This window comes from Nothobranchius furzeri, chromosome 6 (assembly GCF_043380555.1).
Source record: "Nothobranchius furzeri strain GRZ-AD chromosome 6, NfurGRZ-RIMD1, whole genome shotgun sequence".
Taxonomy (NCBI): Eukaryota; Metazoa; Chordata; class Actinopteri; order Cyprinodontiformes; family Nothobranchiidae; genus Nothobranchius; species Nothobranchius furzeri.
This window is the reverse complement of record NC_091746.1, coordinates 54957470-54974850: the sequence shown is the minus strand read 5'-3', so window position 1 is coordinate 54974850 and position 17381 is coordinate 54957470. Positions and strand designations below refer to the sequence as shown.

The 17381-nt window shown below is 41.0% G+C and overlaps 1 protein-coding gene across 1 annotated transcript in view; it reads right to left on the bottom strand.

The window, feature by feature from the left end:
- Positions 1 to 17097, bottom strand: part of LOC139070250 (regulator of G-protein signaling 3-like) — a 37821-nt gene extending 20724 nt beyond the window's left edge. Inside the window, exons 1-4 of the mRNA XM_070551977.1 lie at positions 17067 to 17097; positions 16729 to 16779; positions 15681 to 15739; positions 15493 to 15587 (exon numbers count right to left, since the gene is read on the bottom strand). Of these exons, the coding sequence (XP_070408078.1) occupies positions 15493 to 15587; positions 15681 to 15739; positions 16729 to 16779; positions 17067 to 17097 (236 nt within the window). The remainder of the gene's footprint in view (positions 1 to 15492; positions 15588 to 15680; positions 15740 to 16728; positions 16780 to 17066) is intronic.
- Between the last annotated feature and the right edge of the window lie 284 nt (positions 17098 to 17381).

Here is a 17381-nt window from a genome sequence, read left to right as displayed (position 1 = left end):
TAAGCTGCAGCTGTTACACACCTGCTTAGACCAGTGGTTCCTAACCTGGGGGTCCCGACCCCCACAAGGGGGCGCCAAAGCCTCTCAGTGGGTCGCCAGGACCTCTCCACTTTAAGGGGTTAAAACTTAATTTATTACTTGTTTATAGCCTACATTTTGCTCACATTTTTTTTTCATGAGTGAAAAGTTTACTGATATTAAGCAGTGTTGGGAGTAACGCCGTTTAAGTATAACGGCGTTTCTAACGGCGTTCTTTTATAGGTAACGGAATAATCTAATTAATTACTTTTCCCGTCGTTGCAACGCCGTTACCGTTACTGGGGACGGAACGTTGTGCGTTACTATGTGCTTGTCGAACGTTGAGCAGCAGCGTGAGGCTTTCTGACCGCCACACTTCAGCTGCAGCCAGGGAGAGAGAGGTGTCGGTAACACACTTACAAACACGATGATAATTGGCCGGGTGGGCGGAGACCCTCACGGTCTCAGTCACTGCATTCTGTAGACACAACGGGAATAACTCAGTTTAAAATAACCGCGTTAATAAAAAATATTTCTTTCTGTAACGAGCAAACTAATTAATTTCGTCTTCTTGTATCAAAACGTCGTTCCTGTTACTGATAAGAAAATGCGTGCAGCAGCGAATCTGCGGGTCTGCAGCCGTGCCCTTAGCGTGACAGCGGGACGTCCCGAAGGTCCGCTCACCTGTTCACCGCTCAGACGTCCTGATCTTCTGCCTTCCTAGATCATCCAGCTGTAACCTGTTCCTGATCATGTCTTTAGTCCCGCTGTAACACTGATGCATCAGTCTCAGACGGCACGGAGCTCAGGTGTTATTAGAACTACCTGTGTGTGTTCACCACCAAGCTTCAGCTCTTCTGTGGTTGGGTCTGACCCAAGTTAGTAAATGTAAGTCCTCCATCAGGCTTGTGCCTCTTCTAGTGTCATTTTAAAGGATATTTATTTATTTATTTAACCGTTACCAGCAACAGAAATGCTGCTGAAAACACACAATTATGTGAAGCTGGAAAAATTAAAATGCTGTGCAAAATTACATTTATTTCTGTAATTTAACTAGACTGAGAGACCATTTAAAGGCTCGGGAACCTTTACAGGTGTTTCTATTTGCAATTTTAGTTTTTAGCTGATTGGGTTTTTGTTAAATATCACACAGTGACCTTTTAATAGTCTAGATTAGTGTAATGCTCCTGTTAAGTGCTTATTTATTAAAATTATTCAGGTTTATATAAAACATTTGGACATACATTTATGTTCAGTCATTAGTCATTTATATTTTACTATTGTAGTAATTCTTGCATTCTTTAATGAAAAAAGTAACTAAGTAGTTACTTTTGTTGGTAATTAGTTACTTTTATGATCTTGTAACTCAGTTAGTAACTGAGTTACTTTTTTGACAAAGTAATCAGTAACTATAACTAATTACTTTTTTAAAGTAACGTTCCCAACACTGATATTAAGACAGGAAATAATTAGTACAGAAAAAGTAACACACTTTTAAGAACATTTTGCTCAGCTCACTGTTTTATTTTCAAGTGTCAAAAGTTCATTAAAGATAGGACTGGTTGATTAATCACAGCCTTAACAGTAAATAATGTAGTATAAACAGTAATATACACATTTAAGTACATTTTGCTCAGTGTATTTGTTATGTGTCAAACGTTTATTGAAAGGAATGATTGATTTATCAGTGTTTACAAGAAACAATGTGTTCAGAAAAGTAATACAAACTGTCAAGCACATTATGCTCTGTTTGGTTTTGTTAATGACTTTTTTTTGTACAGGAGCCTACTATTACTGTTATCTATTGAATCAAAGCATATTAAAATGTGCTTGAACAATTTTATCATTTCTTAATAATGTTTGTACTGGAAGAGAGGATGGGAGGGGGTCGTCAAAAATTTTACTGGTAAAAAACGGGGTCCCTTGGGAAAAAGGTTGGGAACCACTGGCTTAGACTATCAAAACCTGTATGGCTGGGAGCTTTCTTCAGCTGAATGAAGATAAGACTGAGATCTTCATCTGTGCCCCAGACAAGCTGGTTCCCAAAGTCAGAGACTCTCTTGGTCAGCTTGCTTCTCACACCAAACCTTCTGTCAGGAATCTTGGCGTGACCTTTGACCCAGCTCTCACCCTGGATTCTCATGTCAGTTCTCTTGTTCGCGCTTCCTTCTTCCATCTCAGGAACATTGCTAAGCTGAGTCCCATTCTGTCCCGCTCTGAACTTGAGACAGTTATCCACACCTCCATCTCCTCACGCTTAGACTACTGTAACTCTCTTTTCACGTGTCTGAGCAAAACCTCCCTGAACAGTCTACAGGTGGTTCCGAATGTCTGCGCTCGGCTTCTGACCAAGTCCTCCAAACACACCCACATCACTCCGCTTCTCCTCCATCTTCACTGGCTGCCAGTCAACTTCAGGGTTCATTTCAAGATCCTGGTTCTGGTCTATAGGGCCTTACATGGACAAGCACCATCTTACATTGGTGATCTTCTTAGTCCCTACACCCCAGCAGGTCCCTGAGGTCCAGTGATCAAAGCCTACTGGTTGTGCAACGCACCAGGCTAAAGACCAAAGGTGGCAGATCATTTGCTGCTGTGGCAACCAGACTCTGGGACTCTCTCCCCCTGAGCCTGAGATCAGTGGACTCAGTGAACTCCTTCAAAAAGCAGCTGAAGACTCACTTGCTCAAGCTGGCTTTTGTATGACCTTCTTCACCACTCTCTCTTTATTCTGCTCTCCCCACCTATTCCACCTTCCTCAGGATCCACTGATTTCCCTCTTTCCTATTCACTCTCTTTCTTAACAGTTTTTTAATCACAATTGTCTATTTTTGCTTATTTGAAATATATTTTTAAACATTTTCTAAATGCTTTTTTATATTTTTACATTTTTTGTTTTTGTGAAGCGCCTCGTGATTTTTATCTTGAGAGGCGATATAGAAATTATGTTTTCTTCTTCTTATTCCAGTAGTCTTCATCTCTTTCTGCATGGTCTTTAGGAGAGGCTTCCTTCGTGGACGATGCCCAATCCTCTGCAGTGTGCGCCGGATGGTGTCACGGGAAATGGTCACCCCAGTTTGGCTTTCTACTGCATTAGATAACTGCAGTGAGCTTGCATGGTGATTTTCTTCAACCCTTCTGATCAGAAGATGCTCCTGTCAAGGTAACTTCCGTGGACGTCCTGAACGTCTAAGTAAGATGGTTGCACTTCCATCTTTCCTAAATTTTTGGATCACTTTTGCAACAGTATTTTGATATGTAAAGTGTTGCTGATCTTCTTGTAGCCCTCACCTTTTTGTCTCAGATTTTGTGACACTTATCTTCCATGTGGAGCCATTGCTGGCAGCATGAAATGGGAAGGGCTTTTCTTGATTAAATAATGCCCTTTTATAGTCACCTGTCTGCTGGACACCTCTTAAATGAACCATTATACCAGGGGTGTCAAACTCCAATTCACACTGGGCCGAAATGGAAATCTGGGACAAAGTCGCGGGCCAAACTTAATATTTTTTGAAAAAGTGACGGCAAATTTGCACATTTTCTTTATCAACATATATGCAATTTTGAACCTTTTAATTTGGAAACAAACTTATTTTTGCATTAACACTGAATGTGGAATAACCAAATTACACACGAGAAAGTCATTTTAAAATAAAACACATCAAAGGTACTCATTAACTGTGGAATATTCAGCATTTTTTTAATCTATTCAGGATTTATATTTTCTTGTTGTTTACTAATTTTTATTTGGTGGTGTTTGTAATTCTATTTTATTGAGCTTAAATTTTTGTTTTACTACAGATTTAATTTGGTGGTATTCTAAAAAGCTATTCTTATCTATTCCAAATTGGGAGACTATTCTATTAAATGGGATGAAGTCCAATCCTTCATATATGTGTTCCAGGTATAGGATTCCTTTATTTTTCCAGTCGGGAAGGTTCATCATTTTATTCTTTTGCAAAATATCAGGATTATTCCAGATAGGTGTGCGTCTGCATGGTACTAGTGAAGACTGTCATTTTAAGATACTCCCACCATGCTGTCAGAGAGGTGCTGATAATAATACTTTTGAAGCCTTCATGTTTTCTTATGCCTGAGCTAATAAATGGTAAGTCTGAAAGCTCTATCGTATGGCAAAGTGTCTGTTCTATATCTAACCAGGACTCATCTAGTGGGTTATCTTGCAACCATCTTGGTATATATTGCAGCCTGTTGGCTAAGAAATAATAATAAAAGTTGGGTAGATCCAGTCCTCCTCTGTCTTTGGTTTTCTGAAGCGTTATTAAGCTAATTCGTAGAGGTTTATCCTGCCAAAGGAATTTAGTAATTGAGGAGTCCAGAGATTTAAACCAGTCAGCTGGTGGTTTGTTTGGGATCATTGAAAATAAGTAATTTATTCTGGGTAAGACCATAATTTTGATTGTAGCAACTCTCCCCATGAGTGATATTGGTAAGGATTTCCATCTTGCAAGATCATCTTCCACTTTCTTTAAAAGTGGGATGTAGTTTAGTTTGGTTAGGTCTGCTAACTTGGGAGAGACATTCCTAACCCTAACCCTAACCCTGTTTCTTTCTTCTTTTTCTTCCTTTTTTCTGTATTCTCTATTCTGTCTTTCTCGTTTTTTCTTTATTCTATCTTTTCAATCTTTTTCTATTCTGTTCTTTTATTCTGCATTGATACGAACCAACAATTGGTGGGGAGTTTCTGAGTGACACGCGCCGGCCCGTGCATTGCCAGTGACTCTCTACTCCAAACTGTTTTGGTCAAGGTACTGATTCAGGGGGATGTCACTGAGATACATCTACTCCATCTACTCCACCTAACCCAATTCCCAGGTATGTGATATTCCCTGACTCCATCTGTGTGTTAATTAAATTGACAAAAGAGAAATTAATTGGTAGAACTGTGGATTTTAACCAGTTTGTAGAGTAATCTGAAACTTTTGAAAAAGTGTTTATCAGTTCTATTGAATGAGACAGAGACGATTGAGAATTCCGAAGAAAGAGTAAAACATCATCTGCATAAAGACTTATCTTATGTTCTATTTTCTTACACTTTATCCCTTTAATACCTGTTGTTTGCCTGATTGCTGCCGCTAGTGGTTCGATAAAGATAGCAAACAGTGAGGGGGACAGTGGGCATCCCTGCCTGGTCCCCCTCGGAAGACAGAAGCTAGCTGATATTTGGTCGTTCGTCCTGACACGTGCAGTTGGCGAACTGTATAATGTTTGTAGCCAGTTTATGAAGAAGTTCCCAAAGCCAAATGTATGTAAAGTTGCAAATAAGAACTTCCAGTTAACTATCAAAAGCCTTTTCTGCATCTAAAGATAATATACTAGTTTCTATGTTTCTACTGTAAGAGAAACCTATCAAATTAAGTAATCTACGTGAGTTTGTGGATGACTCTCTATCCTTAATTAAATCAGTTTGGTCAGGGTGTATTATGAAGGGGGTTACCTTCTCTAATCTTTTTGCCAGGGCTTTACAAATTATTTTGAGATCAACATTAATAAGGGAAATTGGGCCATAGCTGGTAGGAAATGCAGGGTCTTTGCCTGGTTTTAACAAGAGACTGATATTGGCTGAGTTCATGTTTGGCTGTAATCTGCTGCTCTCTTCGATTTCCCTCACCATTCTGAAAAATATTGGAGCCAGAATGATCCAAAATTCTTTGTAGAACTCTACTGGGAACCCGTCTGGGCCTGGAGCTTTCCTATTCGTCATGAATTTAAGGGCCTCCTGGAGCTCCGCTGAGGTTAGTGGCGAGTCCAGGACTGTAACTTGGCTGTCTGATAATTTAGGAAGTGTTATCCTGTCAAGGAACTCATCGATCTCGTTATCTGATGGGTTTATCTGTGGTGAGTACAAAGTTTGGTAAAAGTCTCTGAAAGTGATGTTTATGCTTTCAGGGTCATAAACTATATTCCCGGTTGAGTCTTTAACAGCAGATATGGTAGTTTTCTCTTTATTTATTTTTAACTGGCTAGCCAAAAATTTACCTGATTTATTACTATGTTCAAAGTTTTCTATTCGTAGTCTTTGTGCTAAAAATTGTGTCTTTTTGTCAATAATTCCATGAAGTTCTAATTTAGCTTTACGTAAATTGCTCATTAACTCTTCTTCTGTGGATGCCTCTAAAGACTTAATGATTTTTTCTAACTCCTGAATACGTTTGTTTTCCGTTTTTTTCTTATGTGATGAGAAAGAGATTATTTTACCTCTCATCACTGCCTTTCCTGCTTCCCAGAGAATAGATGCTGATGTTCCAGGCAGATCATTATGTTCTAAATATAAAGCCCACTCCTTTTTAAAAAAAATCTATAAAACCTTCGTCTTTGAGCAGTGATGTATTAAACCTCCAGTTTTTGCTTGGTGGGATTGTCTTCTTATTTACCAGAGTTAAAGAAACCGGAGCATGGTCGCTGACAACTATGGGGTAGGGCTGGGTGATATGGCAAAAATAGAATATCACGATTTTTCCAATATTTTATCACGATTTCGATTTTATCACGATTTTTTTATCCATGAATAGCATAACTTCAATTGCGTATTAAAGAAGAGAAACATTGAATAAATAGACATTTATTCATATTAGGGATAATCAGCACAGTGCTAACACACTTATATTTTAAACTCACACCAGAGATGATAAAAGCCCTGAGAAACAATTACAAAAATCTGTTTTTCTCGTTTTTCAAGTAACTTAAATTAAAATCGTAAACATATTTAAAGTGCAAACATGTCAATTGCAAACGTATTGTGCAAACATTAACTTGTTCAAAATACTATGTAGCTCCCAGTTGCTCATGTAGTGGATAGTTAAGCTCAAATACAGCTCTGATGTGCGGCTGGACCAGAGATCGCTTGTGGTAGCAAATAACTGCGCATTCTGAATATTTTCTGCAACAAGTCTCTAAATAAAGTAAAATTTTCCAGTGCAGATTGGAGACAACCCATAGAAGCATTGATTTGATCTCATTTCAGAGAAAAATAGAACAGGTTAGATGCACCTAATAAATAAAATTACTAACAAACTCAGGAATCTTTCTTTGCTTCCCTGTTCTGGTGCTGAGAATATCACTAATGCGGATCAAAGGAGATACACAGATGAATGCACCTCTTATTATTTGATGACTACATTTACTGCAGCTGGCAGAGGCAGAGATTGTTTCTATTGATACATGGAGTTTACAGAATCATTTTAAATGTTAATAGGGGAAGACTGCAGGAGGGAGCGGTAAAATACAGAGGTCCCTAACAAAAACAAGAAACTTTACGAGTCTGATGAAACCCGCTGGTTTTCCATCAGGCAGTCACGGGGCAGCTTCATCGACCCAGTGACCGAGCTCAGTCGGTACCGACACCGGCTCGGCAGAGGGTGAACAAGCCGAGGCGACGTCGTGCTCTGCTTAAGAAGCGGTGTTATTTTCCTGCTTCAGAAGAAGCGTCCAACGTGTTTTTACGCTTTCTCCGAGACATGTCACGTCGCTAAGTTGTTAGCGCCGTGCGCTAAGGAAACCCTGCGTTCCTCTTCGGAACGTGTCGCTCAGCCGCGGCGAAGCCATGTTTGTTCACACACAGGTGAAGGTGAAAACAAGCGGGGCACTAATATATTACTATGACTCACTCTGATTGGTTAAGGGTCAAACAAAGGCGTGTCATTCGCCTGGGGTAAGTTCCCTTTTCATTCAGAGGCAGAAATTCAACAGCAGCTGTGAATCGTGATAAAACAGTCTCTCAAAAATGACAGACCGTCAGATGTGTAGATCGTAAAACGGTCTAAAATCGTCATATCGCCCAGCCCTACTATGGGGTGTATCTCAGTGTCTGAAATGTCAGCCAACAATGAGCTGCTGACTAGAAAATAATCCAAACGTGAATGAGAGTGATGGACGTGTGAGAAAAAAGTATACTCTCTACGGTTAGGATGAAGAGATCGCCATGCATCACAAAGCCCATAATCACTCGTGTACTGTTTAACTATATTAGTGGATTGCCAATTGCACTGACTCCCAGCTGTACTGAGCCTGTCTGGTAAGGAATTCATCCAAAAATTAAAATCACCTCCAAGTATAAGTGGACAGTCCAAGTGTTCAGAGAGTACAGAGAAAAAATTATGAAAGAATGGAGGGTCATCAATATTTGGACAGTATATGCTGACAATACATAAGCTTTGGTTCTGTACAGATATTTTTTACATTATAAATCTACCCTCTGGATCAGAGACTGTGTCCAATACTGTGAAATTGATGTTTTTGTGTATTAAAAAAGCTACACCTCTTTGCCTAGAGTTATAGCAGGCAGAGAACATGCTGGGAAACTCAGGTGTTTTAAGTTCATCTGCGGATGTGGCAGATCTATGAGTCTCTTGTAACCATATTACGTCTGCTTGCACTCTCTTTAGCTGATCAAAAATATTTAATCCTTTCTCTATGGAGCCAGCTCCGTGTACGTTCCATGAGACAAACCTTAGTGCACCCATAGATGTGTGTGTGAGTAGCTAAAATATGACGCCTTCATGTGAATAAGATGGAATAAGTATCTAAATGAATAAAATAGTATGTTAATAAATAACAGAAAAGTAAATAATAATAATACTAATAATAATAAAGATCCAACAGTGTTTGTGGTTGTATTATTTGACGCATAAATGATGATATTGTGCTGTGAATTTAATATATCTATGCGTGTGTGTGTGTGTGTATGTGTGTGTATGTGTGTGCGTGCGCGTGTGTGTGTGTGCGCGTGTGTGTGTGTGTGTGTGTGCGTGTGCGTGTGTGTGTGTGTGTGTGTGTGTGTGTGTGTGTGTGTGTGTGTGTGTGTGTGTGGAGTCTGACGCAGTGTTGGAAAGTTGTGTGGTTGTGCCGTACAGGTGTAGAGGTGCAGAAGCAGGTAAAGAGGAAGGGAAAATACAGATAAAGGTTAAAAAAGAAGAAAGAGCTAAAAGGAAAAAGTGATAGGGGTGTGAGGTGGTGATGAACAGGTGATCTCATCATCTAGAATACGGATTTAGCAGCTGTTTAATCCTGACGTGATCAAACCCAGTGAATCCTGATAAGAATAATAAATGTCTGACCTGATGTTGGGCTAATACAGCCAGTCAGTCACTCCTCGCTCCTTGTAAAGTTTATTGTCCACATAAAGCTTATCCACCGAGATGACAGCCCTCTTCCCATCCTGGATAAACTTCTTGCGCAGCGGAAAGAGGACCCGGCGCCGATCCAGAATTTCCTTAGGGAACTGATCATTAATGCTGAAATCTTTCCCTTTGAGCTCTCTTCCGTGACTTTTAACAAGATCCTTCTGCTTAAAATGTTCAAATTTAGACACAATGGGATGAGGTCTTCTGCTGTCCACTCTTTTAGCTCCAAGGCGATGTACCCGGTGAAAGGTGATGTTTTTTACCGTTTCTTCGGGTATCTTCATTTGGGTCTGGAGAAAGTTATTTATTGTTTGCTCGCACTTCTCCGCCCCTCCCGCCTGCTCCAGCAGGCCTGCAAACACCAGATTATCCCTCATGCTGCGGGCCTGAAGGTCTAAAACCGTCTCCTTCAGAATCTTGTTGTCCTGGGCGATCCGCGTCATTCCCTCTTCCAGGGAAGAAACGGACTCCCGCAGAGACGCGTTCTCAGCAGCGAGCCGCTCAACCTGCTCCTGACTGAATTCCAGAGATGTTCGGAGGTTCTGAAACTCCTGGTGTAGAACCTCGAGCAGATGAAGTCGCCCCTCAAATCCCAGAAGCCGTTTATCTATAGAATCTAATAATTCAATTACGTCCTTCCGGGGAGATGAGGCCTCAGGCGAGTCCTGAGGACGGCTCCTCTTGATCCCAGGTGTTTCAGCCTCAGCTGCTGATTTCTTCGGATCCATGACGAAAACTTCAAAAACTTCGTCAATATAATTTAACAAACTTTCTAAATTTCCTTCACTTACCTCCAGATTGAGTGAGTTATACTTACCAGATTATTTTTTCGTTGTCAGTAGTTAAATTAGGCAAAAATGCATCTAAATTGTTTGCTAACGAGCTGCCATCAGCTTCAAACGCTGCTGTGTCTGGTGATCGGCCGTCAGCGCATGCGCATCTCCCTCTCCCTCTACATGCAAGTAGTTTAAATAGAGTGCTGTGCTGTTTGAATGTATAAACTGAACGCCTAGAGAAATCACTAGTTTGATTTTTTTTCCGTGAATAAAATAAATATGTCAGACAGGAGCGTCTCAGGATCTGTCTGAGATCTGTCTCGTTGAGACAGATAATAGCAATCCAAAGTGCTTTTTATGTATGATCTGACAATTAATCAACCATTGCTTAAAAATTGAATACAGCTTAGCCGGTTAATTGCTGTGATCATAAAACACGTAAACAGCAGCATGCAGAAAACACGAGGCAACGTTTTACGTGACGTTTACTTGTTGCTATGAGTAATAAGACAGAAAAAGCCACGCCAAAATAAGGTTAGGAAGTCCACTAAGAATTGTAATAAAAGCATTTCAAATAAATACCATACACAACTGAGGAAACGGTGGTTTAAGTACCTGTTATGAAGTGGTCGCTGCATGAGCGAAAACCTTTACTCTCGGGATCCCACAGTTTCATTTTAGCCCAGTCACTAGCGTGTTTTATTACAATGATCCAACGTTTGCGGTGTTCCGGATCTTGGGGAATCCTGTAGATGGCTCATTCCTTATGTCGTCCGCGTCTGTTCTGCATCCTGGGGCACAACAGGAATCTACCATATTTCCCGTTTGATTGAGTTTTCTGACAATAACAAATAGTCCAGCTGCGGGCTTCTGCCTGCCAATATGGCGCCGTTTCGATTTGAACTGTTGTATGCCGGGAGAAGTGACGTCAACTCCCGCAGCTCTATAGAGTATTTTTGTCTTTGATCTCCAACTGCTTTGTTGCTTTGCTGTGTCCTTTCCCCAATAATTTATGCAGACAATTCCAAACTTGTTTGTAATTACCCTTAGCATCTTGTATGAGGTCGATGAAGTTAGATTTAGCAACCCTGATTTCCCTAATTACTTTGTTTCTCAAGGACACAAATATGTGCCTATCAGTCAATAGGTTGGTCTTAAGATAGTTTTAAGGCATTGTCCCGTTCTTTCATTAATCTCCTTATGTCACTAGAGATCCAGGGGAGTGTATATCTATTATTCTCTTTAGGTTTGCTTTTCTTAAGGAATCGCTATGTTATGTTTTGCATTGTGGACATAAGGGCATTTGTATCACTATCCACACCTACACCAGAAATGATTTGATCCCAGATAATATTTTTGATTTTCCTATCAAATTTATCAACATCACATTTGGGTATTCTAAATTGGCTAGATTTAGTGTGAGGCTTTATATGGAAACAGGATTTAGTGAGCTTCCTTGCTATAAGAGTAAGGTTATGGTCAAACAGACCAGTTTTTGTCACACTTTCATGCTTGTTAGTGAATATCAGATCAATTTGAGTTTTTGAAGATGATGTTATTCTGGTGGGCCCTTTAATTAGTTGAGTAAAATCAAATTTATTTGTTACCCTTCGTAGTGCTTTGCTGGTGCCTTCATCCTCCCAATTTACATTGAACTCCCCCCATTACCAATATTTCCTTCCCTGAGCTACATTCCTTTAGAACAGTTTGTAATTTGTCAAAGAAAATTGCTTTAGCAGACGGTGGTCTATGCACTCCAATTATAAAAAAGGACATTTGTGACAAGCTAATATTAAGGCAGATATGCTCAAGCTCATTAACTGAGCAATGAACCTCTACATGATATATGATATTTGATATAAAACAGAAACCCCCCACCTTTACCAGTATTTCTGTCTTTCCTAAAAAAATTATAGCCAGGAATATGTAGGGCTGCATTTGGGGAGTTTTTTCTTAGCCAAGTTTCTGATAAACATAGGAAGTCCAAGAACTCAAACTACGGATATTCAAGTGACCTCCTAGTAGCCCACTGGGTTTTGATCGAGGGTCCCATAGAACTTTTGCATTGTTCACCGTTTGGAAAAGGTTGGTTTTACGCAGTTTTATAATTGCTGGATTTAGTCTCCCGACTCTTTGTTGAATGGCACCTGCTCGTATTATACAAAAGATCTTGACTGTCCGATGCCTACCTGGACCATAGTGAGCACAGGGGGGAAGAGCAGAGTTCGCTGCACCCAGATCAGCCGACTGAGCGCCTCCTGGCCGCCCGGCGGAACCACCGTCCCAGTTGAAGTGTGGGCCTTGCCCAATGGCAGCTGGGACACAGCAGCCAGAGCCGGCACAGCTGAAGCCCGGCCTGATGGCAGCTGCGCTGCTGCAGCTGGAGCCCGGCTGCCGCTCGGTGGAAGCTGAGCTAGGACAGGTGAAGTATGGGCCTTGCCTGATGGCAGCTGAGGTAGTGGAGCTGGAGCTGGAGCTAGTGCTGGTACAGCTGGAGCCTGGCTTGGTAGTTGCTGTGCTGCTGCAGCTGAAGCCTGAGCGTCGCTTGATGGTAGTAATGCAGCTGGAGTATGGGCCTTCCTTGATGGCAGCTGGGGTGGTGAACCTGGGGCTGGTACAGCTGGAGCCTGGCTTGGTAGTAGCTTTGCTGCTGTAGTTGAAGCCTGGGCATTGCTTGGTGGTAGCTGAACTGGTAGAGCTGGAGTGAGGGCCTTGCTTACTGGCAGCTGAGGTTGGGCAGCTAGAACCAGTACAGCTGAAGTCTAGGCCTTGCTTGGTGGTAACTGGGCTACTACTGCTGCTAACGGTAGCAGGTAGCCTGATGGTAGCAGGGCCGGCACAGATCGATGACTCCACATGGAAGATGTTTATTGGTTCCATCCCACTGCCACAATCAATTTGAATAAGTGTCTCTGCAACGTCCAGTTTTGCCATTTGTCCAGAGCTAGAATTTTCCAGTGGTCCTGGATTGAGATGTAAATCCCCACTTAGCAGCAGCAGTAGCAGTGTAGTACTGTAAGCATGCCATTTGTTTCGCTTAATTGGTCTGCTTCCTTTCTCATTGTAGTGTTCTTTTTGCCAAAAGATGGAATAAGTTGCTAAATATCCATGTCCAAAAAACTTCAGCCTTGGTATGTCATTCAGAGAGTTACCATGTGCAGGAGTTGATGGTTGATCCATTTCCAGACTGAGGCTAAGGCCCTGAACAGGTGGAACAATCAGAAGCCACAGGCAGAGAAGCAATGTCCCAACATAGCCATTTTTCCTGTACCTGTTATTCAAAACTTGGTTTAAGTCCAGGCAATGCTTTACTTCAGGGAATCTCTGTTGAGTAGCTCTCACTGCAGTCAGCAGAAAGTGAAAGAAAATGCCAAAAGCCAGAGGCATTGAACCAAACAAACCAGCCCAGCCATCGGCGGCCATCTTGAAGAATGTTTGTTACCACACAAGTTAGTTGGAAAACTTTCTCTTTCAGTCGTGAACACATTACTGAGCGGTTAAAATCTCCATTTCAGGGCTTCAACGTCGGCAAATAGCTGAGTAAACTCTGAGGTGAGTGAGAGGAGTGTTATGTTTGTACGAGACAGCGGAGCTGCAGACACTGGCAGCAGACGCTAGAAAAAATACAAAGGAGGGGGGTGCTTCGGCTCCGTGTTAACGCCGCAAAGCATCATGGGAGTTGTAGCCTTTGCGGTAAAATCGGCCAGCGGGTCAGTTTTAATATATTTTTGATATTTATCTCACGGGCCACATAAAAATGCTGTGTCTGACACATGTGCATTCGACTCACCTGTGGATGAATGCCTGTTAATTTGAAATTTGTAGTCTTTTTTTTCCTCCCAAGACTATAATTATACCATATAGTACTATATAATATATAATACTCATTTTTGCAGCATGGGCTTGAATGTATTTGTTAGGAAAATCACTGTGTGTACATATGAACAAATCTTCTTTGCAATCAGTGACCCGCATTTGTGGGAGTATTTTGTAGTTTGGTATCTCATAGAAAATGTTGATTCTGAAAGGAAACTAAGGGTTTTCTGACAAATGTAGTGGGCTGTACTCATTTATGCTGAGCAATGTATGTCCAGTGTTTTTGCACTAAATTGTACCATTTTATGATACTACATCAAAACACAACGTAAATCCTCTAATACAGGCCCAGGCCTGTATTTTACTCAAGCTCATCAAGCTCCAGGCCTTTATTGGAAGGAGGGCCAGAATTAGAGGCAGGCCTCAATTTCTATTTGAGCAAAATGAACTAATGGTTCGCTGGAGATTTTGACATTTAAAATTGCGCCCACATTTTCAAAGTTAAACACATTTCTTTTAACAACGGTAGTTTCTGCTTCAGCCCCCTCCCCCGCACAGCGGCCGCAAACTCACTGATGCGCCTGCAGACTCTCAGAGTTCCTGCTGCTCTAAATATTAAAATAATTATTTCATTTTCTGTTCCTCACTTCTGATTACCTTCAATGGTGTCTTGTTTGTTGCTACCAGGTACAAAAACAAACTTGTTTTTATTTGACTATTTTTCTGTCCTGTCTCTGTTTATTATCTTCCTGCATCTCGTTTCAATCCTAAAGAAAAACTGCTACCTGGCTTCATATATATTCACCTTATGAGTTACCTTTGAACTGCAGTTCTAAAAGATCTACCAACCGCAAAAACAGCGGGGTGCGCGCTGCGCGCCGGCGCACCGGTGAGGTGCGTCACCGGAGGACAAGGTGATGCGCTCCGCTCCACAGCAGCGAAAAGCATCAGGCACAAATAAAAGACAGAAAACATAAGAGGAAATGAGCCGACATGAACGTGTTAAATTAGTTTTTGAGGTGGCGACACCTAATTTGATAATGTTACTGTGGCAGTGCTCAGGACGCAGATGTCTGGAGCGCATCAACAATCAGAGCTTTGCATGCGCAAGCTGGTTAAGGTTAGGATGGGGGTGAGGAGAAGGTGAAATTGCAAGAGGGTAAAGTTCACAATTTGGTTAAATGTCCGTTTAACGGCTGGTGTCAGTACCGACGCTCTGGCACAGCGCGTTGCCTCCCGACGCGCAGGAGCTTGCCACCTGCTGACAGCAGGCTGCTGTCTTTTCCGAGGACTGCATCTTGCCGGTCATTATAACGTGACAGTGACTAGTCAATGACAGGCATAAAAAGTCACTATAGAGCAGTGAAATCCACTAGTCGACTAGTTCATACAACCCCTATTGCTCCCCAGAGTGTTCTGCAGCATAATCAGCACGTTCTCTTTGAACTTGATATCAAATTTTCGCCTCCTCTTCATCTCCGCACATGCCATGGTTAAAGTTACCCTCGCGGTCTGTCACTGGCAAATCAAAAGTGAGACGGATGACAACCGCTGCTGTGGTACTTGCTTGTTACCACATTCCACCCGGCCACAATAAAAAACCAGCCATTTTTCACCTCCACCGACTCCGACACCAGCCAAAATGTGATACCTGGCCGTTAACTGAATACAGGCCAATATTAGAGGATTTATGGTAATCATATGCTAAATTTTGTATAGCAAACTGTATGGATACATACAAGTAAAAAGTGTGTAAAAACACCGGGTTTCGGCAATGAGGAACCATCGGAGTCTTCTTCCTTCCCCCAGGATCAGAGTCAGGAAGCATGCCAACCTGTAAAAACAAAACACATAATAGATAAATGAGATAATCACTTTTCTTATAGGTGCTACAGGATGTTGTATGATGAGGAACGCAAGTACAAACCTTTACGTAAGAGTCACATGACCCTTGGCATTCAGTCAGCATGTCTCTTGCCTCCAAAACTGTGAACATACACACAATGGTATGAAAGGTTGGTATTTTTTATCTTTCAGGATAATTTCAAAATTGATTAGTCTGCGTTTTATTTTTGAGGGACTTTTTATTGTTCCCACAATTACTGAGTTGTTCTATGTTATGAAAAGTACTGAATATAACAAATTTTATTTAGCATTTCAGGTTTGTAAAGCATTTTCTAAATTTCCTGATTATTTGATTAGATTTTCCAATCTAAGGATTTAAACTAATTAAGAAACACTCATGAAGAAATTATGATATCATCCTTTACACCTTTATACAGTAAATATGTCGATGTTTACACCCAAACCCTAACCAATCATCCTGCACACATCTAAACATTCAAATGAGGCTGCATTTAACAACATTTTTACTGGAACAGGATGCATTAGTCATCAATGACTTGAATTATGTCTCCTTTAGACATCAGAACATTTTCTCAGTTCAGTGAACATGGAAATATACCACCAACACATAAATGCTCAGCACAGCACTAATTACTACTCAAATGTATATGTGTTCTGTGTGTTTTTACATTAACAAGGGTATTTGTCCAGCTTCTCTGAAGATTTAGAGGATGTGGCTAAAACCAGATAATTAATGAAATATTTTCGTTGGGACTCTGAAGACTAATAGGTCTCTGACAGGATAATAACAGGGATTTACAAATGCTAAGAGGGTAGATGGAGAATTACAAACAAAAACAGAGTTGGTTGCTGGGAAACTAAATCAAACAGCCTCTTTTTGTTGGTTCGATGAACCCACCAACCTTCTCCTTTCATCATTAACTGTCACCTGTTGTGGTTTAATTAGTGATTTGCAGTGTGTCATTCAGCATTTAGAGGCTGCAAATAAATACACATAAAGTTGTGTTGCCATTATCTTTTTATCACATCTGTAATATGAAAAGGAAAAACAGGTGGAACCAAGCTGCTGTGCTTTTATGACAAACAAACAGGATCGTTCTATGACTCACCACTGACAACAACTACTTCCTGCTTTTTGATGATTGACAGCTTGAGCTGACCTATGAAAATAAGAAGAGAAGGTTATGATTTTTAAGTAGTTATAAATCATGATTTAAAAATCTAACAAATTTGCATGGGAACATGCTTCATGTGAGGTAGTAGTTGTTGAAAACATGTAAAATGCTGAGATGTTGCACCAAACCTTTCATTGATTTTCGCCTCAGGATACAAACCTGAGTACAATGAATATGTCTTATGTTGAGGATAATAATTACCATCTTGTTTTTAAAAACTAGATTATCTCAGTGGATTACTATGGCCGCCGTGTAGGCGCGGTGACCCTTACCGGCCACCGTCGCATCAGTTAAAGTTGCCATACATCTGCAATTTGTAGTTTACATTCAAAATTTTCTTGAAGCTGAAGCTGAAAAATGGCAGGAGGAGATGGCAGCGCTCAGGACATCCATCAGCCCTCAAAGAAGACAAAGTCGGAAGTATGGGCGTATTTTGGATAAAGAATGCCGAGGGACAGGTGATAGAAGTCAGCTCTCCTGTTTGCACCACGTGCAGGAAAAAAATGTCTGCGAAAGGCAGTAACACTTCGAATCTCATGACACATCTGTGTGACCATCACCCATAATTCGACAGTCAATGCAAGGCA